This window comes from Calidris pugnax, unplaced genomic scaffold, assembly GCF_001431845.1.
Source record: "Calidris pugnax isolate Ruff unplaced genomic scaffold, ASM143184v1 scaffold470, whole genome shotgun sequence".
NCBI classification, from domain to species: Eukaryota; Metazoa; Chordata; class Aves; order Charadriiformes; family Scolopacidae; genus Calidris; species Calidris pugnax.
This window is the reverse complement of record NW_015092761.1, coordinates 242,590-268,535: the sequence shown is the minus strand read 5'-3', so window position 1 is coordinate 268,535 and position 25,946 is coordinate 242,590. Positions and strand designations below refer to the sequence as shown.

General features: G+C 52.5%; 1 protein-coding gene across 8 annotated transcripts in view; it reads left to right on the top strand.

Annotated features, from left to right (window-relative positions):
- The window catches only part of MYOCD (myocardin), a 290,754-nt gene that overhangs the window by 261,680 nt on the left and 3,128 nt on the right, over positions 1 to 25,946 (top strand). For 4 of the 8 annotated variants that reach the window (XM_014962675.1, XM_014962674.1, XM_014962676.1 and 1 more), the window contains 11 exons: positions 60 to 125; positions 4,747 to 4,802; positions 10,194 to 10,269; positions 12,523 to 12,684; positions 16,510 to 16,685; positions 17,301 to 17,426; positions 17,945 to 18,213; positions 18,564 to 18,717; positions 19,897 to 20,850; positions 24,755 to 24,868; positions 25,851 to 25,908. In XM_014962675.1, coding sequence (XP_014818161.1) covers positions 60 to 125; positions 4,747 to 4,802; positions 10,194 to 10,269; positions 12,523 to 12,684; positions 16,510 to 16,685; positions 17,301 to 17,426; positions 17,945 to 18,213; positions 18,564 to 18,717; positions 19,897 to 20,850; positions 24,755 to 24,868; positions 25,851 to 25,908 — 2,211 coding nt within the window. Of the gene's footprint in view, positions 1 to 59; positions 126 to 4,746; positions 4,803 to 10,193; positions 10,270 to 12,522; positions 12,685 to 16,509; positions 16,686 to 17,300; positions 17,427 to 17,944; positions 18,214 to 18,563; positions 18,718 to 19,896; positions 20,851 to 24,754; positions 24,869 to 25,850; positions 25,909 to 25,946 lie in introns of those variants that run through there. The other 4 variants (XM_014962678.1, XM_014962680.1, XM_014962679.1 and 1 more) reach the window with 3 other exon arrangements.

Sequence of the window (25,946 nt, the reverse complement as noted above, 5' to 3'; positions counted from 1 at the left end):
AGATGTATTAGCACCTCAGTAAAATCCTGCAGCTTTTCCTGACACTCTCTCTCTCACAGTTTTGCAGCTACGGCTTCAGCAGAGAAGGACCCGGGAGCAGCTGGCAGACCAAGGCATCATGCCTCGTGAGTACCTTTTTCTGCATTTTTCACCCACTCTTGGCCCAGCAGGGCCGTATTCATCCTGGGCACTGTGTGGCACCAGCTGCCAGCTCAGACCACCCGGCTCTGAGCACATTGCTGCCAGGGGGGGATTTTACTTCCTGCCCTGTAGAAATATGATGGTCCCTCGTGCTGTACAACAGTGCCCAGCATTTGCCACACAGATTATAATGCTGCTGCTCAACTGAACTCAGGAGAGATGCTTATCTTACACCATGCAAAAATTCAACTGCATAGCTTCCTGTCCTGGAGGTGGCATACCAAACAAGTGCACCCAACTCCAACCAGAAGACTCACAAAGCTCTTCAGAACATCCCATGCCCTCCTGTCAAATCCAGGAACTTCTATGGCAGGATCAGACCACAGAACAAGGATGAGGTAGAGAGGGCCCCTTCCAGGAGGCTACGGAAGAAGGGAGTGGTAGGTTACAGCCTTGGCCACAGTGTGGAGGGCAGCCCCTGGATGAGTGAGACATACCCAGATCTGTGTCTGTGCCCAGCCAGGACCCCACAGGACAGAGCTGTGAGTGCACACTTGAGGCCAGTGAAACCACACCTGGGCCTACAGATTGGCAAATGATGTCCATGCCTTCCCTTCTTTTCCCCGCCTCTCAAGGATGACATTCATCCTTGCTAACCTGAAGGAAAAGCTCCAGGCCAGCATTGTCATGTAATCATTCAGCATCAGAATGCCAGTTGCTAGAGCCCGAAGAGTAAGCGAATGAGAATGATGCTTTTTTGCACCTGCAGGTGTATCGTGAAACCTGCAGCACTACCGGAGCTCAGCCCTGCTCGATGGATAACTCCATCCTGACCTAGCTCAGGCTCTGTGTGCACAAATCTGTGATTATCTGGGACCCAGGTAGAGGATTATCCTTTCTGTCTCATCAGGGCTCCTTGGGATCACTGCCAAGACCACAACTTTCCAAAGGCTGTGTCACATTTTTGTCTCCTGGCTAACCTTGAAGACTGTGATGCAGCTCTTGTTTAAAGAGCAGAACAAGTCACTAAGAGCATGGCTATAGCACTGCTTGCTGCACCCTGCCTGTCCTGCCCTTCTCCTGCGGCTGCCTTCCTAAAGGATTGTGTAGCCAGCAACAGAACCTCCTCACTATAGTATTGCCAGCATCAAGCATTAAGAAAACTTGAACAGGATGGGAAAAATCATGCCTGTCAAAACGATCCCATGGGTTTAAATTATAATGGTTTTAAAGAACCTGATACATGCAGGTTCTTTTCATTTTTCTTCTGTTTATTTTTTTAAATGATCATATTTTATGCTGCCTGCCACCAAAGGGCAAGGATTTTTGCCACAGGGGTCCAGGAGTTGGAGCTTTAAGCAAGACATTGTGGCATTCGTTACAGTATTGCAAGCCCTGGCAATGCAGTCAGTGGCCAAAAAAGATGTCTGACATCTCCTGAACTGCTAAGTCCACTTGGTAGAAGTGGGCACACTCAGAGAAGGTCAGGACACCCCACTGCACCCGTATGGAGCACCGTATCTTCCCATGCCCTGTTGGCTCTGAGGACCAGCAGGTGAGGTGGGCTCTAGGAGGTACCCCTGGACGGGATCTCAGCTCACATGCATTGCAGGAGGGCAAGAAATGAACCCATATGGCTGTAACCCGCAGTGGTTGAGAATAGCCCTTCTAGAAAGAGAAAAGATGAGAATTTCTGGTCTCCACGGTGAGTCAGGTTTGGTACCAGGCTTGGAGCATGCACTTCATCCCACGTTCCACACCAGATTTTGCACAAGGATTGTTTTCAACCCATTGCATACATTTTCTGCTGATATAATCCCAGGCCAGAGAAACTTTGTTTTTCTGACCCATTTTATACAGAGACCAGAAAGAGAGATGGAAGGTCAGAGTAACAGAACAGCTTTGGATAAAAGCTTTAGGGGCTTGCAGAAACCGTTGTAGGAAAGGGCGTTGATGACTATACACAGAGCCTGCTGAGTCGCTGTGCAGTGATAGCATGTGAAACATGCTATAAGGTAGGCATGAAACACTGGAGCAAGTCCTAGGAAGCTGGTTGGTTTTTGGTATCCAAGAGAATAGTGCAAGAAGTGTCAGAGTTATCTGAGCAAAGTGCACCCTTACCAAAGCCCAGTCTGTGACTGGTGACACTGGAAAAGATTAATGCCATTCTAAACGTGAGCTTTGTTCATGCTCCCTTTCATGTTCCTCTAAGAAATGCGAAACCTTCAATGGCCCCATCACTGTAGCAGGCAGAAAACTGGAGGCAGCAAAAGGAGGATGCTCAGGCAGTAGCATTGCAGAAAACTTCAGGTTCAAAGCTGGACTCCGGTTGTCAGATGTTTTCAGGCGTAAATTGAACAACTGGCTGGCAAAACAATCAACACTACTGAAAAAGGCTCTACAAATAGACAGGCACAGACTGGTAGGCAAGGGGAGCCTGTGGGTCCCTTCAGTCCCATGACCCTGTGTATGGAGGGTCCTCTGAAAGTAAGGGGAGAGGCAGGTTCATTGGGGCCCAGCCACACTCCTGATGCATAGGATGGGGGTGGGGGAGGTGGGGCAGAGCCAGCCCCACTTTTCAGGCTCAGGAATTAGGAAGTCTCCTGTTCATGCACTATCATGAGCAGTTTTATTTTCCTAGTGAAACTGGTACAGACGCAGCAAAAGCATTTTAAGTCAAGAGCACGTGGGGGTCACTTGCAGAAAGGCAGGCTGTAGGGCTGAGCATGGATGAGCCCTTCCTCTAGACCTGCACAGATGCTCGCCCTGGACCCCAGCAGATCCTGTGCACCCACCCAAAAGGAGAGGGAGGCAGCTTGCAGGACCACGGATTTCTCCAGGCAAGGTTCCCTCTGCTGTGATGGGCTGCAGAAATAGCTGCACTTGAAGTAAAGACCTTCTTGCAGTATGCAGCCACCAAAGGACCACATCCCCTAATGCAAACCTTAGAGGCAACAGTTCCAAGGTTATCAACACCAAGTACAGAAGCTCTGCCCTGTTGCCTACAGAGCCACAGCCATTTCAAGCTGACATGTCATCCCCTGGCAAGCTGTCTGAATAACCAGTGCTAGCGATGTCTTCATTTGTTTTGCAGACTAATACAAGCTGCAGCATCCACATAATTCCTCCAAAAATCTTGGTAAATTACTAAATTCTGCAACATTTTCCCTCTTGAATAGCACAACGTTTGGTCAATGCCCATAGCACACTCCCCATGTCAGCTCTTCACAGTGAGCAGGGCTGTAAAAGTCATCTCTCTTGCTAACTTCATTTTCTTGTGTGTACCTTTTTGTTTTGCTTCTGATTAAACCAGCTGTCACCCGTCCTCATGGCTGCTCACCGGAGCATGGCACAGTAATGCCATGTCTGTATGTCTGTATGTCCGCTTTCCAGATGTTAGGGGCAGGGACGAGCCTTCTGTGTTTTGCTGTGATTCACGGGAGGTTAGGGAGGTGGGCCTGGGTGATGCCTACGAAAAGCCAGTTCAGTGGGTCCCCCAAACATTTCCCGGCTGCTTCTAGTCTTCTCTTCATCCTCCTCTAGACTTATGGAGAATAACATGTCCTGTGTGAAAATAATTTCTGTCCTTATTGGATCCCATTCAGAAGATGGAAAGGGAATTCCTGTTGCCAAACAAAAAGTTGTAGCAGACACCTTCCCCTTCCCTGTCCCAAGGGGAACAGTTAATTTTGTTTGCTTACACAGCCAGAAAAGAATTTTTGCAGGCTCTGAGAAATATTAACCCCTTCACCATGCAAGCTCTGCTCCAATTTCTACTGAACTGGAGTAAAATTTGCAAGGTTCCCCATGACTCCAGTACAGACTGCTCCATGGAACCTGTGTTCATTGGTCCAAGAGCCAGGGGTTATTGGCTTTCCTTTGGGAGCCCCTCTGGGCTCATCCTTCTTGGTGTCAGGAGATGCTGAAAGCATGATCTGCTGCCTGATAGTTGGCTGGGCAGCTGCTCAGGGAAGCCCCATGTCACACAGACACTCCTGGGCAGAGGACAGGACAAATATCCAGTGAAATGGAAGCTCAAGGAGATGGAGGGGTAGTCAGCAATGTAAGAGGGACAAAGGACCACAGCTCAGTGGTCTTGCCTTGAAATACTGTTGCTGGAGGCTGCACCCACATGGCCCCTCAAGGCGAGGCAGGTCTTTTTGGTTTTCCCTCTGGCCTCAAGCCTTGGTCACCTACAAGTTTTACTTGCAGGTGAGGTCCTCTCTCAGGTTGTTGCTCTTCCCAGATCTGTCCTGTGGGGCTGTGGTGCTTCCCACGACCTGCAGGAAGCACTCCAGGGAAAAGCCGCATCTGCACTCTGACGTGTCCCACGGAGCACCACATTTCAAAGCCTGCACCCCCTCCCTGCCCATGTACCTCCTGCGCTCCCCGTGCTCTTTGTCCCCCCTGTCTCTTGCCGTGGGCTGGCTGAGAGCATGGGATTTCCCAGAGCTTTCCTGAGTTATTTTTAGTCAGCGCAATAAAGCGAACGGCTAGTTTGTGTTGCTATTTTTATAGCACTCATTAAAATGCTGTTGCTGAATATCCTGGTGGCTGCTTGCTTCCGCTCCTGTGCTGACTGCTCCTCTTTCTTTCCTGTTGCAGCACTGAAAAGCCCATCTGCATTCCATGAACAGAGAAAAAGTCTGGAGCGAGCCAAGGTAACTCCTGCAGCCATCCCAATGAAGGAACACGTGGGCTCGCTTTGCATGCATTGTGGGTTTGAAAGCACCTTCCACCACTGTCCCCTCCTCCAGCATCCTCCATCCAGGCCCTGTGGCCAAGGATGAGGGTCAGGACCTCTCCCTTGTTTCCAGACATGGTGGGGCCAATCCAGGGTTCACAAATGCTCTGGAGCACCCTTCTCCAAGCAGGAGAGGTTTAAAGGGGTAGAGGGGCCATCTGTGCCCTGAGCTATGGGGTTTCACAACAGCTCCTGGGGTTTACAAGAGGCAGTGGCCAGGGCACAGTTCAGCGTGGCGTTGGCCACCCGTCTAGTAAATGTCCAACCAGCTGAAGTGCTGTGTTCCACTGCGGGCCAGGTCCACAGCCCGCTCCTCGCTGTGCTGGCTGCTCTCTTGCTCGGGTCAGTGGGGCTAGAGCAGAGCCAGCAGCAGACAGGACATACAGAGCCCAACCATTTAGCAAGTGTGCAGGGGCAACGCAGATGCCCTTTGTCACCTGGAGTGAGTCCCCAGGGAGCTCACACTTGTCATCAGAGCAGAGCCTGGCTTTTAGCTCGGCAGTGCAGCTTGGCTGTTAGGACACACAACTTCCAAGGGGCTAAGTGGGCCAGGCTCCCTCCAGCCCCATTATCTAACTGCACTCAGGCTTCCCTAAATATTGCTGAAGGCAGAGATAAGATAAGTAGCCATTTCCAGAACACATCAAAACTTCTGTGATGTGAGTGCTTTTTGGGAAATCACACTGGTTTCTGAGCACCAGCCATCCAGCCTTGACCGAGCTGGAGGGATGTCCACAGAAAAGGGAAAAATCAGTCATGCAGGTTTTGCTTGAACACAGGAGTTTGTCCATTAATCTGCAAAACGTGCTTGCAGTCACGTGGAAAAGGAGCCTTGCAAGGAAGAATGATTGTGAAATATGGAGAAGTGCTCTTCTGAACTTAAACACACTCCGAATCTCTTGCCCCGAGTCTCCTGTAGTAATAAACGACTAGCACAAGAAACATAATATGACTCTGAAAAATTAGTATGCTTAAAAAATTTCAAGCAATCCAAAGTATCCTTGAAGTGTCATATATTTTACAGTTTAAGTATACATTTGTGTCTCTTTGTCTTTCTCTTCAAAGGCTTTCACTGGCTAGTTGCCTGGGGAAAAGGGAAGGATGGTCTAGCCTATCCCAAACTGCATGCATTTCTTTCTTCCAGAGCAAGCTAACAAAGACGCTAATGAGCACAGCCCATAACAAACACATATTCCTTTGCAAGGATGCTCTGCTTAGAGCTGTGACAGGGAAGGAGCAGCGGCTGTTTCTGCATAATTACTGAATGGCATTTGTTGCTTAGCTGCTATTCCTCCAAACTGATGCTCTGCAAACACAAAGCAGATAACAATAACCACCTCCATGTGTTTTGAAAGCTTTTCTCCTTCAGCTGACGCTAAAAAAACCCCATCTGAGTTCTTTCTCCACCATTTGCACCCCAGTGACACAAGCACAGCTTATAAACAGCAAAGGTCAAAGGGAACAGGGATCACAGCAGACAGTCAGGCTAATGCAGTGTGAATGCTGGGCTCAACACAAACGATGCCACATCTGCAGGACAGCAATTCAAGCTTAGTCCAAGGAGCCGATCTCAGGGTCAGCTGGAAATGCATTAGGTGAATTTAATTGCACCCAGGTGCAGACATCAGCTTGCTCTGACCTGGCACAAGAACCAGGCAAACTTTCACATGGTTCAAATAAGGGATTACATTGGTGAAAATAAGCTGGAGAAAAAATACGGGGGGGGGGGGGGGGGTAAGAAATTGTAACGACTTCAGTAAATAAAATGTCTATTATTTGTTTAAACATGTCACTCACTATGTTAGAGGCTGGCAACAGGCCAGCACAGCAGACTTTGAAGTCAATGTCCTGCTATGGATTGCTGAACTGGAGGACAGAGAGCAGTCTGACTTTCCTGGGGCAGTCTGGCTCAGCAGGGCTTTAGCACTTAACCCCAGCAGCCCAGCAAGCTTGGCAGACAGGGACAGGACAGCCAGCATGCCTCTGCCCTGAGCAGAACAGCCCCATCTGGGTCGTTCCTGACAGATGTGTGACCACTGACAGACATCCCACCCCAGCACCCTCTCTGGGGCTCTCTAACCTGTGCTGTTAGCAAATGTCCCCTGATGCCCAACCCAAGCTTGTCTGTTGCAGTTTAAACCCGTCACTTTTTCTCCTACACACATGCCCATGTATAACTGTTTATTTTTTTTCTTGTAGCAGTTTTTAAAAGTATTTTGCATCCTGTTTCCCTGTAGCCATCTCACCTCCAGACTGACCACACTCCTTTCCCCTCAGCCTGTCCTCGCTGATCCCCTTTCTGGCTCACTAATGATTTCTGTAGCTGCTACGGATCCTTCCCATGGACCCTTTCAGATGTAGGGCACAGGACAGACCTTGCTGTTCCCAGGGTCCATCTGATGTTCTTCACTGTGTCTCCTAGAAAGCTGCCTGCTGCTCTGGGGTTGTGGATCAGTTGCTGATCACGAGATTCTCCAGAGCCTTTTATATTTTTTTCTTTGTTTATGCTGTAACTAATTTCTGCCTAAGGCCACAGTCCAGTGACCACTGCAGAAGCCTCTCTGGCAATAAGAGAAGAGAAGAGAGCGGGGGGGGGGGGGGTGTGTGTAAGAAATTGTAAAGACTTCAGTAAATAAAATGTCTATTATTTGTTTAAACATGTCACTCACTATGTTAGAGGCTGGCAACAGGCCAGCACAGCAGACTTTGAAGTCAATGTCCTGCGATGGATTGCTGAACTGGAGGACAGAGAGCAGTCTGACTTTCCTGGGGCAGTCTGGCTCAGCAGGGCTTTAGCACTTAACCCCAGCAGCCCAGCAAGCTTGGCAGACAGGGACAGGACAGCCAGCATGCCTCTGCCCTGAGCAGAACAGCCCCATCTGGGTCGTTCCTGACAGATGTGTGACCACTGACAGACATCCCACCCCAGCACCCTCTCTGGGGCTCTCTAACCTGTGCTGTTAGCAAATGTCCCCTGATGCCCAACCCAAGCTTGTCTGTTGCAGTTTAAACCCGTCACTTTTTCTCCTACACACATGCCCATGTATAACTGTTTATTTTTTTTCTTGTAGCAGTTTTTAAAAGTATTTTGCATCCTGTTTCCCTGTAGCCATCTCACCTCCAGACTGACCACACTCCTTTCCCCTCAGCCTGTCCTCGCTGATCCCCTTTCTGGCTCACTAATGATTTCTGTAGCTGCTACGGATCCTTCCCATGGACCCTTTCAGATGTAGGGCACAGGACAGACCTTGCTGTTCCCAGGGTCCATCTGATGTTCTTCACTGTGTCTCCTAGAAAGCTGCCTGCTGCTCTGGGGTTGTGGATCAGTTGCTGATCACGAGATTCTCCAGAGCCTTTTATATTTTTTTCTTTGTTTATGCTGTAACTAATTTCTGCCTAAGGCCACAGTCCAGTGACCACTGCAGAAGCCTCTCTGGCAGATTAAGTCTTCATCCAACCCAGTGCTTAATCAGCTGGCTTAGCCATGGCTGTGACCTGAATGCAATCCTGTCCAAATGTCCTTCTTTAAATTGTACCAAAAGTACTCCAGGTCATTTCTTCAATTACTGCGAATCATATTGCATTGTAATCTGTTAGCCTTGAATGATTCAGATTTAAAGAGTATGTCTTCTATCACCCAAGGCATTAATGAATATATTGACTGGTAGGAAAAATTGCTGTGTAACACAATTTGATATATTCTTCTGTTTAGACTGTGAGACATTCCTAATTCCTCTGCTGACCCACAGCTATGCTCCTTTTTTATGTTAGTCTTATCCAGACCGAATTTCTCTGGCTTGCATATGAGAAAGCCATGTGAGATAATGTCAAAACATGCTTAAATTCAAGCTACATGACATGCATTGTTTATTCCTGTAACAGAAATCTGTCATCTCTGCATAGAAGGAAATTAGGCTGGTGTGATGTGGTTTGTTCTTGATGAATCCATCCTGGCTTTTACTCAACTCCTTGCTATCTTCAAAATCCATCTTATAGATTGTTTGATTACTTGGTCCAATATCTTCCTGACTGGTTTATAATTTCCTGTTTTCTTCTCTCCACCTCTTTTAAAGCAAGAAGTAACACTCTCCCTTGCCCAGTTTCCTGGAGCCCCACAGATAGTTGCTATTACTCTAGCCTTGTGTATCTCAAACTGTTTGGGAACATTTAACTCATCTGAGTATTCTCCAACCTGTTCTCCAACCTGATAACTGGAGCTTTTTCTCTTTTGTTGTGATGGTTCTTGGCTTACTCATCTGATTGATAATAGCCATTTATCTTTTTAGTGAAGATGGTTTGAAAATGCTTTAAATCCCATAGCCATGTCAGCAGCATCCACAATTTTATTTCTCCTGTTTATGGAACACAGACAGCACTTTCCATTGCCTTCTCCTGGCTACAGAAGTGCTTATAAAACCTTTTTCTCATGATCCTGTACATTTTGTACTGTAGGTTTTCCAGTTTTGCTACAGCTGCTTGTGGTATTCTTTTGTATTTATCCTTAAGGCTTTAACCTCTTTGAACTATGTACACTTTTTGTACCATTTTTTCTTGCATCTCAGCTTAGCAAACAGCTAATAATTTGTCCAAGCCATGCTCTAGCATTTCTCCACCAGGGCATAAGCATTTATTTGTATTCTTGAGGGCAGCTGCCCTCAACTCTGACTTTCTTGGCCCTAATGGAAGGTGCTATTGTACCTCTGCGTGCCTTTCTGCTCCTAAAGCCATGAGGAAGTTGGTACAAGGCTCCAGGACCATGTTCATCACAAGCTCAGATGGAGTGATCTGCAAAGTGGATTTTCCCAACCCTACGTCATAACTGGGCTGAGGAACCGCAGAGCAAAGGAGCTGCAGGACTGCAGGAAGGCTGCCCGGGGTAAACAGCCTGAGTATCTTCATTACTTGCTTGGCCCAAAGTGCCAGGCTTCCCACAGAAGCCATTGCTAACTGTACACAGTGACATGGTGTAGAGCAGATCCACCTCTCCCAGTGAATAGGACTCATCATTCCCATAAATCTCATAATACTTCAGGCATCAGAATTCCAAGGGAAATTGGAATTGACACAGCTTAGGAGCAGGGGTAGTGAACTGTCAGCAGCTCTATGTACATTGTCCCCTTTTTGAAGAACCTCTGACCAAAACCAAACCAGTGTCTGAGTGAAGAAAAAAAGAAAAAGCCAAATTTAGGAGCTCACTCAACACAGCTTGTAATAAATCCAAAAGAACCATGGGATGGCACAGGGGCAGACACTCTCCGTACCTTATTGCTGCTCTAGCCAGGTAACACTCTGCATTTGTGTTCTGCAGACTGAAGATTATCTCAAGCACAAGATCAGAAGCAGGCCTGAGCGATCAGACCTGGTCAATATGCACATTTTACAAGGTAAGACTGCTGGAGCTTCTCCCACATACTCCTTGTGTCTCCTGCCTTGTGACTCATGTCTCTCCTGCCCTGCTTGCATTCCCTTCAGGACTCTCATCACGATTAACTTTTCCCCAGCTGCTCGTGAGAAGCAGATTCTAATGGGACACATGTTGTATGGAATTCAGTCCAGACCTGGTCTTCAGGAGGCAGGACACACATTTCTTCTGTGACAGAAGCAAACCCAAGGCCATCTAATCTTTTTCCCACCTCTGGCAGGGATCAGTATAAGATGCTCTAGAGGACAGTGGGGCATAGAACAGCTCCCAGAAAGGACTCTGTTAGACAGAAGTGCCAAGGTCTGATCCTCGTGAAAAGCACATCTGGGGCACTTGTTGTCCGGGGCGCTGAAATCCCTGTAGCAAGTGATTGCAATACCCTCCTAAAGCTGGACATCTTTTGTTTTGCCTTAATTCTGGATATTTTATGTGACAATCCATGGCGATGCAGTCAATGACCCAAGCACATCCATATGGAAAAGGCGAGCCCTGCTCTCAGCCTGTGAGCCACCGCAGCTCTCACCTCTCCCATCCCAGTGTCCCCTCCCAGCCAGAGAACTGGCACAGCTCCACTGCATCCCGTCACAGACAGCAGAACACTGCAGTGTCCCTCATCTCCAGAGATAACAAGCTCCTTAGAGACAGGGAGGATGTGCAGCCTCTCTCCTTGAGTTCTGACAGTCCCCTGGAAGAAGCAGACCGCTCTCTGGCAACTGTAAATGCTGGCCTCTGCTCTCAGCATGGATGAAGTCCATATTTCTCTTTCCTCTGCACACAGGAGGGCTGAGCCAGGGGCCTATGCCAGATCAGTGCCACTGCTTTGCTTTTCCTTTGGGTCTCCATCCCTAAAATAAGCCAGCACCACTGCCTATTTAACAGGTGGAAAGTGTGTTCCCCTTAGATTAAATAAGAGAAGCAATATGGACTGGTGCTGGGGCTGGGGGCTGTAAACCAGATGTGGAGGCAGCTGCAGTCCCCAGTGAGACACAGCTGGAGGAGCGGTGGAGCAGAGGCTGCCTGGCTGCGCGTTGAGCAGGACGGCTGTGCTGCCCCACACACACCTCCCAGCCAGAGCCCCGCTCACACCTCTGCCTGATGCGCTCTGCGTTTCATGGAGGTGTGCCTGGGCCTATCATGGACTTACATGTCCATGTGGTTCATAACAAGTCCCAGAGATGATTGAAATTGGCCAGCTGAGACACCTTCTATCATCTAATTAACTTCGAAGCACAACTTCTGTTACTGTGCACCCTGAAGAACTCACGTGTGTTCAGTGCCCTGTACAGCCTGAGGCCAGCAGTGACGCTGGACCAGCTCTTCTGACATCCTGCAGAGCATTTTGCCCTGGTATCAAGCCCTGTAGCTTGCATTGCCTACAGTATCTCTTCTAGAAGAGTGTCCAGTCTTTGAAGATAGCACAACCCAGATGCAACCCTTCTTACTTCAGACCTCCTGAGCATAGGCATGGTCTAGTTTAGGATCCTGTTCCTTCACTACTCGTCCCTGTGCCACCAGAGAAGCCAGATCACCTTTGTTCAGGAAATTACCGCTTTCTCTTGTCTTCTATCACTACTCAGTAATTGGGAAATTCTCAGCTGAGTTCGGTAGGGCTGTAGCTTCCAGATCTCACTGCCTTTGTTACGGTCATCTCCACCACCTTGTTTTTTCCCTGAAGGCCTGGAGCACTGCAGTCATGCCACTTTCAAATGTCCACTGTCAGACAGCTTTTGATCTTCCAGTGTAAGGCATTTACTCCAGTTGTCAAACACTGTTAATGGTTCTTTTCTCCAGCTGTTCCCCTGAAGTAGGGAATACAAGCACCAATGGGCTCCTGGCGGGTGGGAGCTGGAGTCCACTTTGGCCTTCATGTTAGTCAGAGTTTGTTAATGAAGTTTCCATTGCAGATCATTCCTGGGCCTTGGAGAGGATGCTCCAGCTTGTGTTTGCAAGCCCAGGCTGGTAAACAGCGGCTCCTCCTTGGGGATGGAGAAGCTGGACCTAAGGCTCAGAGGAGAACCCATGTCCCAAACCCCACCAGCCCCATCTAGTCCAGCACCCTGCCTCCCAGCCTCAGAGCAGCTCCGGCTGTGCAAAGCCATGCTTAGGTTTTGGCCACAGCCCAGAAGGGCTGGGGTGAAGGGGGAGCACATTCTCACCGAGCTGTGCTTACAGATGCCCTAGGTCATCAACTGACACCTTCCATTTGGCCTTTTAGACTCAGCTGCAGAGGGGTCCATTCAGTCGACTCAAATGAAGCTGAAAAGAGCCCGACTGGCAGACGATCTCAATGAAAAGATTGCTCTCAGGCCGGGTCCTTTGGAGCTGGTGGAGAAGAATATTATTCCTGTCGACTCAGCTGTGAAAGAGGCCATAAAAGGTAGTGGAAGTGAAGGTGCATGTTGTGTTGTGTGCGTGGCACGGGGCAGGGGCTGGCGAGACTACGCGGATGCACTGCAGCAGCTGCAGGAAGTGACCAACAGGGAGTTAAGAGCTGCATTTATTGCTTAAATGTTATTATTTTCACAGTAAGCAGCCCAGTCCAGCACAGCCTACGCTTTCTTATCCAGGCCTATGAAAAGAGACCTCTTAGAGCAATGAACATGGCAACATGCCTGTTGTTCAGCCATGTCTCCTCAGAAACAACCTCCCTTCTTAAACCCCTTCCTTCCCCAGGGCTTTGAGTGCATAGATGATACTGCTGGAGACAGGACATTCCTTCCTCCCTCACATGGGAGAGGACCTGGGTGCATACATGTGACTGGGAGGCCAGCCTGGATTCTCCCACCTGTGCCCTGAACAAGCTTTAACACCCCAGTAGGTAGAGGTGAAGTGGCCCCAGTTCAGACAGGCTCCTTTTTTCCCACTGATGCTAGTGGCATGCATAGCCCACCAGAGCAGGGTGCTGCGTGGCTGGGCAAGGGAAATCATCGCTGGGGTGCTCTGCTGCTGGGGAACACAAGGAGCAGGGTACACTCCTGGCAACGAGCGCCCAGCGCGTGGCTAACGCCTATGCTTGGTTTTCCTCCATCGCCTACCCCCAGCTGGAGGAGGGAGGCAGAATCCTCTGCAATTAGTTCGCCTGTGCAGGAAGGTTAGGGTGGGAGCCAATACAAAGCAAAAAGGTGACTCAGATTTTGACTCAGGCCCCAGAGGCAGGACAGGGAGAAAGAAGAGAAAGGAGCAGGAAAGCCAGCAGGGCCGTGCAGTGCCAGGACAGCAGCTTGTATTTTTGAAGCCTGGGACCATCTCTGCATGTCCAAATTGGCCCTTGGGTCCCAAGTGAGTCCCAGAGAAGTGCTCTGCTCCCTGGGAACCCCTTCTTCTTGTTGCTCCTGGTTCCTGAATTCATGGGATTATTTCCACTGGCATAATCCCATGCCTGTTCTGGGGCTCAGAGCAAACCGGGGACAGTGGCAGGGCCCTGGGATGGTGGGCAGGGAGTCTTTGAATGACAGGAGTAATGCTGAAAATGGGAATTGAAACAGGAAACACTTTGACTTTTGATTCATCTCAGATACTAGCATAAATGACACTAAATATTCCAGGCTCTGTCCTGCCCTGCAATTGTTCCTGCTCTTGGTTTTCCCACTGTGAAGTGCATGCAGTGCTCCTACAGTGGCTTCTCCAGGCTGATCCTTGAGCTGCTCCATTTCCAGCCTTTCACAGCTCTTGCCTTTGAAGGTGAAATATTCCAGGACTCTGCCTGAAGAGGAATTTTTAAGGAGAGTTCAAGTAAAATCTCCCCAGACCACTTATCAAAGGAGAGAAGAGCACAAAAAAAAAAAAAAAAAAGTTAAAAAAATTCCCCCTTTTATAAACATTCAGGGTAGTTTAAGCGTGATTTTATCCATTGGAGCTGAGGCTTGGAGGCTGAGCAAGTGTGCTTGAAGTCTGAGCAGCGTTTCTCTCCAGCTGCCTTGTCAGGAGCTTGCAGTAAACAGAGATTTACGGGAAAAAATTGTTAAAAACAAAAAGCTTGGCTTAAGATGATTTGCATAATTTTAAATGTCTCCCTTTCGCAATGCCCTTCTATCACATTGATGGGGGAAAAATGTGTCCAGTAAGCCAGTTTTATCCCATTTAGGGTGAAACACACAGCACATTAGGGTCAAAGATGAACTTAACGTGGTACTGTTTGGTGCCATGAGAAGGAGGTGATGCACCTACACCGGCAACACAAACCCAGCCCTCAGGTTTCTGCAGAAGGAAACCCCAGACTGAATGATCCTCATGCTGATTTTTGGATTCACAGGCGCCCTGTGGTGCTTACGGTTTGGGGCAAAGGGCTGAACACAGAGCAGAGATGAGCACTGGCACTTCTGAACATTAAGCCTTTTGTTATTGCAATACCAGAAAGATGACAGGGTTTAAAATCATTTTAGTTTAACCTTGGAATCTCAACTGTTTATACAGTGGAAAATTTAGCTGACATGTTCCTCTAATCACCTCTGGCAGTGTGAGCAGAAAGTGCCAGACCCCAACTGAAAGCCCTAACGTCCCAGTGACAAGAGGCCGCCAGTGCCCTACATAGCTGAGCAGTGATATAAGAACCCTTTTTTACCAGGTCCTTGTCATCACTTTGTCCAATACGCTTGAGAGGACAATACCCAGTGCATTAGAAACAGCCCTGAGCAAACACCATTCTGCCTGAGATTACAGCAGAGACATGGGATCGCGAAAAAATACAGTCAGCCCTGGGGTGGGTGAGAGCGGGACAGATAAGGGCAGCATTCCCTACCCAGCACAGGGCCCCGGTATCAAGCAGCAGGATGCGGCACATTCCTCTCGTGCTCTGGGCTGCTGCTGTGTCCTGAAGGTCCCTTGGGCTCCTGGCTTTGGCACCATTTCTCAACACGTGCTTACTAAATGCCAGCCCAGCAGTAGTCTTGCAGACCCATAAGTCTCGCTTGCTGTTGTTTCTCCCAAGGAGGATGCCCACGCTTGTCCCCAGGCTTGGGGAGCATCTCCCACCCGGCCCAGGGCTCTGACCACACAGCAGTTAGCTCCTTGGGGAAGACCCAGTGTGGGCACTGCCTCTGCGGGAGAGGGGACAAGGCCCTGCTCCCAGGGACACAGGAGCAGCCCCGGGGAACGGGGAGGAGAGGCTCTCCACACAGGGCTGGGCAGCAGCTCAGGGCGTGGAGCCAGGGCTGCCTGCTCCCTCACCCACCCTGGCACCGCCAGCCGGAGCAGGGGGAGATAACCCTTATCTCTCCGATAGGGAGGGGGATCAGCGCAGAAGGGTGTGTGTCACTGAGAAGGTGCACATTGCTGGACCAGCAGCAGGGACAGGTGGAAGCTTGTCCCTGGGCCCTTCCTATTTCCCCATTTGTCACCTCGCTATCGGCATGCCAAGCTGCCTGACAAATGCCAGACATGAGCACCCGGAGATTACGAGTGTGGCCACACTGCTCCTTCCTCTACCCCCACCTGCAGCCCTCCCCAGGCTCACATGAGACCTTTCTTTTTCAGCACTTTATTTATCAGCAAAAGCCAGGGGTCAAGAGCTCTTGCCCATCTGACTGGGAGATAGCGTGCTGGGAGCTGTGTGGGGGGAGAAGTGATGTCTCGGGCAGTCAGGAGGCGGTGGCAGTGCTTTGAAGCATGTTGTGCGGGTGAAGCTTGTGGGCAGAGACAGGACCCAAGAAGCCTGTGTTCAGCTGCAGCTGGGTCCACGCGTGTTCGCTCTTGTGCCATGAACAGATAGGTCACCCTCTGGGTGGATTTCAACCTCAGTTCTTCTGCCGAGGACAGGGTCCCGCGCGTGCTGTGGGGATGCTCAGCCGATGGGGAGGGTGGCTCTGACACCCCTCTCCCCATCTCTGGTGGGGTAGGGTGGCCGAGCCCCTCCTGCCCCAGCCCCATCTGCCTGCAAAAAGCTTTCTGCCCTCGGTGGGCCAGGCTCCTCGGCGATCTCGTCCTGAGCAACACGGTCCATGGCATGGGCCAGGAGCTGATGGCAGATGCCACCTCCTCTCCACCAGCACCGGCTGCAGGGGCACACCCAGGAGCTGCCTTTGCACATGGCTGTGGTGGCAGGAGGTGTCTGAGCTCTCACCACGACCTTCCCCCGCGGCCAGGTCCAGCGGAGGTGGGCGCAGGCGGGGAGGTGTCCTCAGGGCTCACCCCGTCCCCGCCGCCGCCGCCGTCGTCCCCTTTCAGCAGGGCCGGGCCCTGACCGCCGCCCCGTCTCCCCCCGCAGGCACCCAGGTCAGCTTCCCCAAGCCGGCCGACGCCTTCGCCTTCGAGGAGGACAGCAGCAATGACGGGCTGTCTCCAGAGCAGGCCAGGAGCGAGGACTCCCCGGGCTCCACCGAGTCGGCAGCCGGCACCAAGGCCCCGGAGCCCGCCCCCGCCGCTCCCGCCGGGCCGCCACAGGTAGGGCCGGGGGCGCCCCGCCTCAGGCCCGCGGGGCTGCACGGCGCCGGGGCGGCCCCTACTGACGGGCCTGGGGACTGCAGCGCCGGGGTAGAGGGAGGACCTGGGGGGATTGTGAGGAATGGGGTGGACCGGGCACAGGGAGTGAGTAGGGAAAATACCCTGGGCTTGGGGGGACTGGGAGGGACTGGGAGGTCCGGGGGTGAACTGAAGCAGAGTGGGGTGGGAACGGCTGAAGGGACTGGGAGAGACCAGAGGTGGACTTTGGGGACTGGGCTAGTCTGGGGAGACTGTGGGGCCAACATGTACCGGGGGGGAATGATACAGAGTGGAACAGAGGACTTGGAGACTGGGGTGGACTGGGGAGACAGCTGGGATGGACTGGGGAGACAGGGGGACTGGAAGGCGACTGGCATAGCCTGGGAGAATGGGGGAATAGTGGACTATTCGACCTGGGGGGCTGGGATCGACTGAGGGGGCTGGCATGGACTGGGGACACCATGGGGCAGGGGCAAAGGGACCAGCAGGTGCCCCTTGTGGGCAGAGGCCGTGGAGGTGCCCTGGTACTGGCCCCGCAGCCCCTCTCCCACCACACCACTCACCTCTCCCTTGCAGGATCATCCCCACAGCACCGAGGGCCATGCACCGGACCCGGCCGCGGGGCAGGGCAGCCAGTGCAACAGCCCCAAGCAGGCGGTGGGGCAGGAGAGCCCATCCCTCCCGGTGACCTCCACCGTGAAGGTAATGACCGTGCCCCCAGGTTCCCCAGCAGAGGGAACAAGCCCAGGGCACCTGGCTGCCTCCAAGCCTGAAGTGCCTGCATGCTGCACCCCACATGTGTGGGAGGTCTGGGGGTTTGGCCTTAAGGCTTGGAATAGTGCAGGGAGACAGACATTGTCATCAAAAACTGCAATTTGACTCGTAATGGTATAAGGTATAGTATTGTACCCTGTGAGAGGTGATTGCTCAGGTTCCACACTGGAAATGACCCCTGGGGCTAGAAGCAGAAGGAGATACAAGGCAACACTGAAATACCTTTGTGGCAAGAAGGGTCATTCTCCATCTCATGTGCTCTTGAGGACAACTGAAATGAGACGTGTCTCTGAGGGAATCCCCTACTTGCAGGCTCAGCAGCTCTTGGAGCTGGAGTGTCGGGGTGCCAGCAGGAGCTTCCCTTTCTCTGTCCTAGGCCTCTGAGTTCTCACAGGGGTGGCAGGAGCTCTTCTCTTAGCTAATTCCTTTCTTTCTTGGACCGACAGTCCAAATCATCCAGTGACAGCAAGAACCGTCACAAAAAGCCCAAGGACACGAAGCCCAAGGTGAAGAAGCTGAAGTATCACCAGTACATCCCTCCGGACCAGAAGGCAGAGAAGTCCCCTCCACCCATGGACTCCGCATATGCCAGACTCCTCCAGCAGCAGCAGCTCTTTCTGCAGCTCCAGATCCTCAGCCAGCAGCAGCAGCAGCAGCAACAGCAGCAGCAGCAGCAGCACTTCAGCTTCCCAGGGATGCACCAAGGCCAGCTAAAGTGAGTGGTAACGTGCCAATAGCAGGGTTTAGCCCTGTCTCCCTCCAAACTTTCCCCTCCCATACCCATTTGTACAAGGTGGGTGGATGCATGCAAGTGAAACATAAAAGCTCAGGAACATAGTACAGTCTTGTGCAAAGCTGCTCCAGCTTTGTGCACTGGCTGGGGCACCTGTGACCTGTTGATGACTGGCAATCTCCTTACGGTCCAGTCTAGTTTTCCTTGTGGTTGCTGGTCCTTCACGTCTCATACAGGAGATAGCAGCCCCAGGGAGGCAGAGAGGTGGTACATTGGGCACAGAGGCCCCAGAAGGGCAGAGAATTAACCCCAAATCTCCTTTGTTATTTCAGGCAATCAAATGAGCAAATGGTCAAAAGTTCAAATTCCTCATCAACTTCTGTCAACAACACCCCTCTTTCTCCTGTGAAAACCACCTTTTCAGGCCAAACTTGTGTCTCATCTATCAAGCCAGGCCCTCTGCCATCTAACCTGGATGATCTCAAAGTGAGTGCAAACTTTACAGGAGCAGAATCTTGCAGCCTGAATGTACTTTGCTACCCCTGAAGCGTGCAGTGTAGTGCCACAGGCTGAGCTGGCTGCGAGTGACCGTGGGTGATCAGCCAACCAGAACCACCATGCTGTGAGAAAACCCAGGAGTCCATGGCACTGGGTCAGGAGTTGGTCACCGTGATGGTAACTGGAAACATGGGTTTGCTGCTCTGCAGGTGGCACATGCTCTAGGGCATGTATCAGCAACCCTTCAGTATAACTTGAGATAGCTGGAGGCCAGGCAATCAGTCTGAGGACTAAAGGATGACCTGTGCTGCTGCTCCTGCAGCTCATGGCTCTGTACCTTTTGTGTTTTTATGATGGACTTCATGGATGCTGCTAGCAAAGCAGCCAGAAGCTTGGAGGTCACCACGGCCTCCACTTAGTGACTCAACTTCTCAGTGGCCATTGCAGCCAGGCCAGCACAGCTTTCTGCACAGGCAGGTGCCTCCTGGAGTCTACCAGCTACGAGCACTGCTTTGAGCAGGACCTAAATCTCTGTAGGCAAGACAGGGCATAACAGAGAATCACTCAACATCAGTGGTTCTTTTATACTTTGCTAATGGAGCCTCATCCATGGGGAAGGCCAGGTCTTTTTTCGGAGACCCCTGGGGGCAATACTTGTTATTAGGGAAAGAAGTAAGGTGAGGTAGAAATAACTTGAGTTTGGCCATAGCAATGCCCCAGCTCAGATGCCTGAACTGTGTGCAGATGCTTGGACATGGAGTCTCTGGCTCCAAGGTATGTGGCCGCATTCTCTGAGCTAGAGGATGCCATCAGCTAGTTCCCGGTCTGTATGAAAGTCCTCTGCTCATGCGGCAACCTAGTGCTAGGAAGGGAATCTTGAGATACCTTCATGACCCAAGGACCACTGCTGATTCATAAAGTGCAGTCATGGTTCCTGGAGGAAGAAGGAAGGTTTTCCTATTAGGAAAGTCGAGGTCCTGCAGGACGTGCAGTCAGGGCTGTGCATGGAGACCCTGGTGACTGCAGGTGAGACAATGAGCACCTGTGGGGGGTAGACCTTAAAGCAGGAAGCTGAGAGCCTGTGATCTGAGACTGCTTGCTAGAAATGTTGGGTTTCTAAAGGGCTCATCTACCATTGGGACTGATCATTGGTGACTTTCCTTCTAGGTGTCAGAACTGAGACAGCAGCTCCGAATACGAGGCCTGCCGGTGTCAGGTACCAAAACAGCACTGATGGAACGGCTGCGGCCCTTCCAGGAGTGCAGCAGCAACGCGGTGCCAAACTTCAGTGAGATCACCACTGTCACCTTCCCAGTCACTCCAACAAGCACGCTGTCGAGTTACCAGTCACAGTCCTCCACCAGCATGTTATCAAATGGCTTCTACCATTTTGGCAGCACCAGCTCTACCCCACCCATCTCTCCAGCCTCCTCTGACCTCTCTGTGAGCGGCTCCTTGCCAGACACATTCAATGACGGGCCCATGTCTTCTCCGCAGTTTGGTCTCCAGCCATCTCCTGTTCATGGCAGTGCCGAAGAAAGCCTCATGGGCAGCATGAATGGAGGGAGCATCCAGCTGGAGCTGGAAGGGATTGACACAGAGAAAGACAAGATGCTGGTGGAGAAACAGAAGGTCATCAATGAACTGACATGGAAGCTGCAGCAAGAGCAGAGGCAGGTGGAAGAGCTACGGATGCAGCTCCAGAAGCGAAAGAGAAGCAATGGCCTTGAGGAGAAGCATCAGCCTGCTCAGCATTTCTTTGGTGTCCCCATCAAGCAAGAAAATGTGGTGTCCAGCTGTCCATTTGCATCCAAACAAACTGCCTTGAAAGGCCAAGCCAGCAGCTCGGATAAGTTAAGTAACTGTGGGGTGCCGCAGCTGCCTCACATTGTAAATAGCCACTGCTTGGAGCCTGCAGGGCAAAGCACCATCTCCTCCTCAACATTCCTGAGCCCACAGTGCTCCCCCCAGCACTCTCCACTCGGAGCTGCAAAGAGCCCCCAGCACATCAGCCTGCCACCGTCCCCCAACAGCCACTATCTCCTCTCGGTGTCTCCCGGCTCGCAGGCAGAAGGGCGCAGTGGGTCCCCCCAGACCAACAGTTGCCTTCGCACAGCATCGGTAAGTGGAGAGCACCCCCAATGGCATGGTAGTAGTTAATGCGCTGGTGTCTATGGGCAATCAGTCAAACATCCCAGTCTGAGTCCTTTCCTATTGGACTGGGACTGCTGGCACTCAGGGTGGGTACCCAGGGGGCCGCAGCAGCAGGTGAGCTGCCTGAAAAGGCAGAGAATAGCCCAGGTGGACAACGGGTTAGAAGCTGGTGGCACCTCGGGGTCCTCTGCAGGGCATCTCCTGGAGTTCCCTGCTGCCATCACATCTAATTGCTTTGGGGGTGACAGCAGCACTCCCGTGCCTCATGGAGCTCTGGCACGGCTCCTGCTGCCCTGGGGGTGCCCTGGCACCACTCCCATCTTCCCCAGAGGACCCCAGCACAGCTTGCTCTGCTCCTGGGAGAGCCCTGGTTCAGCATCCTCTGCCACATGGAGGCCTGGCACAGGTCCCTCTGCCCTGGGGAGACCTAGCCCAGCTCCATCTGCCCCTGGTTAAGCACTGGCACAGCTCCCTCTGCCCTGGATGAGCATTGGCACAGCTTCTGCCCTAAAGGAGCCCTAACTTGGCTGCCTCTCCCCTCAGGGGGAGGCCTTGGCACAGCTTTCTGTGCCCCTGGGGGAGAATTGGGCACAGCTTCCCCTGCCCAACTGAGCCCTGGCCCAACTCCCACCACCATAGGGTAGCCCTGGCACAGATCCCTCTGCCCCATGGAGCCCTGGCAAAGCTCTGTCCACAGCAGGGAAGCACCGGCACAGATCCCTCAGCCCCTGGGAGAGCCCTGGCACAGCTTCCTACGCCCCTGGGAGAGTCCCGCTGCAGTGTTGCAGGGCTTTTCACCTTCCAGTACCTAAAGGGGTGACAGGAAAGCTGGGGAGGGACTCTTGATCAGGGAGTGGGGTGATGCGACAAGGGGTAATGGTTTAAACCAAAAGATAGGAGGTTTAGATTAGATATTAGAAAGAAGTTTTTCACTGTGAGTGAGAGCGTGGCCCAGGTTGCCCAGAGAAGCTGTGGCTGCCCCATCCCTGGAGGGGTTCAAGACCAGGTTGGAGGGGGCTTGGAGCAACCTGGTGTGGTGGGAGGTGTCCCTGCCCAGGGGGTGGGACTGGATGGGCTTTAAGGTCTCTTCCAACCCAACCCAGTCTATGATTCTAAGATCTTGCTGCGCTATTGTGGCTTCTAGAAGTATGTGGGGGATTTTGAGCACTGGGTTGAAGGAGGGCAGTTACCCCGGTCATATGGCAAGTCTTTTCTTGGGATGAAATAGCAGGGCTTGCAACTGGGGTCTGCAATAAGATAGAGCTTGTGCCTCCCCACCAGGAAACCAGCACAGCAGAACGTTATCCCTTCAACATCCACCTCTCCTCACTCACTGCCTGGAGAGGTACAAGAGCTTGGAGAGGGCAGATGCTGCCAACGCACAAAACCAGCACAAGGTGCTGCTGATCACAGCCCAAATTCATCCCAGCACCCTCCCAGTGTTTCCCAGGCAGCAGCAACACCGACCATACAGTCCATAAAACACAGACAGTGGTGCAGGGCATGCACTCCACATTCAGGGACAATGTACCGCAAGTGCTTGCTGAGCGCACAACAGCCGCACAGCAGAGCAACAGCCACTGCCAAACACCCAGCACTCAAACAGGGCAGCTCACAAATCACAGAATCATAAAATTGTCTTGGTTTGAAGGGACCTTTCAGATCATCAAGTCCAACCATCAACCTAACACTGACAAAACTACCACTAACCCATGTCCCTCAGCACCACATCTGCCCAGCTTTTAAACACCCCCAGGGATGGTGACTCCACCACTGCTCTGAGCAGCCTCTTCCAAGGCTTGACAGCCCTTTCAGTGAAGAAATTGTTCCCAATATTCATCCTAAACCTCCTCTGGCGCAACTTGAGGCTGTTTCCTCTTGTCCCATCGCCTGTCCCTTGGGAGAAGAGACCGACCCCCCCCTGGCTACACCCTCCTTTCAGGGAGTTGGAGAGAGCCAGAAGGTCTCCCCTCAGCCTCCTTTTCTCCAGGCTGGACATCCCCAGCTCCCTCAGCCTCTCCTCACAAGACTTGTGCTCCAGACCCCTCACCAGCTCTGTTGCTCTTTTCTGGACCCGCTCCAGCCCCTCAATGTCTTTCTTGGCATGAGGGGCCCAGAACTGGACACAGCACTTGAGGTGGGGCCTCACCAGTGCCCAGCACAGGGGGACAGTCACTGCCCCAGTCCTGCTGGCCACACTATTGCTGATACAGGCCAGGATGCTGTTGGCCTTCTTGGCCACCTGGGCACACTGCTGGCTCATATTCGGCCCCTGTCGACCAGCACCCCCAGGTCCTTTTCTGCCAGGCAGCTCCATCCACTCTGACCCTAGCCTGGAGCCCTGCAAGAGGTTTTCTCCAAGATGAAATGTGATTTTCCACGTGGGAATCTCATTCCTGCAGTTAGCACACTGTGTGCAGCGGGCGCTGGGCAGTGGGGTACAGTGCTGCGAGGTGGCAGAAGGTGGGACTCAGTGTTGTCTCTAAGCCATTCATAGAGCGGTGGGATAGGTGACACGTGCAGTTGGCACACAGCACTGCCAGTGCGATGGGCAACGGGGACCAGTGAGAGGGGCACAGGGACAGAGTGCTGCCAGTGGGACAGGCAGTGCTGTCGGAGGGAGGTAGGCAGTGGGGCTGGCTGCTGGGGTGAAATGGGAATGGGGAGCCGTGCTGTGGGTGAGCTGGGCAGTGGGGCAGAGAGCAGGGGATGCGATGGGTAGTAGGATGCAGCGGGTGACCTCAGCACAGAGCTGTAGAGGTGAGCAGAGTGATGGGGCAGAGCTGTGGGTACAACAGGCAGTGGGACTCGGGCAATACTCCAAGAGAGGCAGTGGGGCTGGGGCTGCTCTGGGTGACCAGGCAGCAGTCAAACATCAACATGGAGCAGCGACACCTTGGGGGCGTCTCCAGCTCCTTCTTCACTGCCCAAGTGCGACGGACACACAGAGGAGAAGGCCCCATGGTGTCCTGCAGTTCATCCCGGCTGTGACACCACCCATCCTTGACATTGCTCTGCTGCCTGCAAGGGGCTCCCAGGGGGCAGGGTCCTTCTTCAGTGACAGCTCCCTCTCTGTGCCCAGCATTGGAGTGCTGTCCTCCCAAGCCAGGGATACCGTTCCTCTCAGCCGCCCTCTACAGAAATGTGGCCAGGATGTGCACGGCCAGGCCAAGTGGCCCCAACACTCCCCTGAATCCACTTCTGGATCTAGTCCACCTGCCAGGGCTGCACCCATGCTGCGTCCCCTGGTGCTGGCTCTCATGGGACAAGGCAGCTGCAGCCAGGTGGTGGGGAAGGGCTCAAGGGCCTAGAGGCAACAGGAACAGCATCTGGCAGGCACTGGACTGTCAGGTGAGGTCCCTCCTGGAAGAGAGGACTGGCAGAAGGCTGGCACTAAGTGCAGATGTTTGGCACTAGCACAGGGAAGCCTAGGTGCTGACCTGGCAGTGGCTCTTCTGAGTGGTCTTCCCTGGGCTGGGGGCTGTGAGATGTCCCCGGGGAGGTGGTGATGGAGAGAGTCCCCTGCAGAGGGGCTGGCAGTGCTGCATCACCAGCTGGCTGCAAACCATTTCCCTCTGCCCCTTGCTCTGCACGTTCATGACTGGACCAAGCACCAGGGTGCTCTGTGGCATCATGCCCATGCTCAGGCAGCAGCCAGAGGCCAGCCTGGCCCGGGGTCTCAGAGCTGGGCTGACAGAGCTCTTTAACCTCCCTTTCTCCTGCCTGGAGGCCAGAAACTTCGAGCTGATTTGACCCACAAAATCATTAGTTTCCCTGGTACTACTCTGGCTTCAACACGGGTGAGAGGGCTGAGCCTCCCGCCGTGCCTCCCTGTGCATTGACTCCGTTTCCCTGTATCTCCCCCCCGCAGATGGCTACACAGGCAGGTCAAAAGTTTTCTATTCCATCCCCAAGTTTTTCTAAGTCAAGCCCAGCCCTCTCAGAGGGAAAGCAGCCTCCACCCTATGAGGATGCAGTAAAGCAGGTAACTGCATGATTTTTATTTTCTATAGGGCTAGTACTGCGCAGAGTGTTCTTTTGTGGTTACTGAAACTCATCTGCAGGAGTTACAAGCCGTTATGGGGGTCTCTGGGTAGAACAGACCTGTTTTCATAAGGAATGGGCTTTTCTTGAAGAGTTATTTGCTGAAAGTGCCACAAAGCAGTAAGACACCACGCTGGATGGGATTGCATCTTCTGTGCTGATGAAAGGCACCCCTCCACCCTGGGGTCCTGACCACACACACAAATACCCCAGGGCTTGGGTGTACTCCTGTTTGGGGTGCTCATTGCCATGTGAGAAACAGACTCTTGAGCATTCCCACATCACCAGGAAGCCTCATCTCCCTTCTTTATTCCGTGAGCAAAGTGTCCTGCTCCATGCCATCTGCCGCCTGTAGCGTTACCCTGGAGTGACCTTCCCATGGTGGGGGGCTGTCTCCATCACCCACAAACCCCTTACGTCTTGTGAGATTCCATCAGCAGCCTCAGTGCTAGTCGTGATGGTGCCTTTAGGAAAACGGAGTGATGCTGATAAAAATGGGCTTATGTTGGCTGGCAGGAAGGCATGCAGAAAGTACTTCCAGTCTCCAGTTAGGGAGAGGAGGATGACAATGCATTGCCCCCAGGGAGCTGCAGGGAGTGGAAGGAGGCACAACTCAGGGCAAGGTGCTGGGTCCAAAAAAGCCAGTGTGTCATGATGGACCTGGGAAGACCACTCCCAAGTGGCCAGTGAGCAGCGGGTCAGTGGCAGGGCGGGGGAACCTGGCGCCATGCTCCCCAAATCTGCTGTGCTTGTCCCAGGGCTCTACAGTGCTCAGCTGGAAGCCGCTGCCAGTCCCATGTTGGAGTGGCATCTCTCCTGCATGGGAGAAAGCCACTTGTGGGTCTAGAGCCACCTACCTGGCTTGTGGCCGGAGGGACTCTCCTCCTAACGCCCTCTACTCTCCTCTTTGTCGTTTGCTGCAGCAGATGACACGAAGTCAGCAGATGGATGAGCTCCTGGACGTGCTGATTGAGAGTGGAGGTACGCACTGCTTCCCCGTTCCCCTCCAGGGCTTCCCC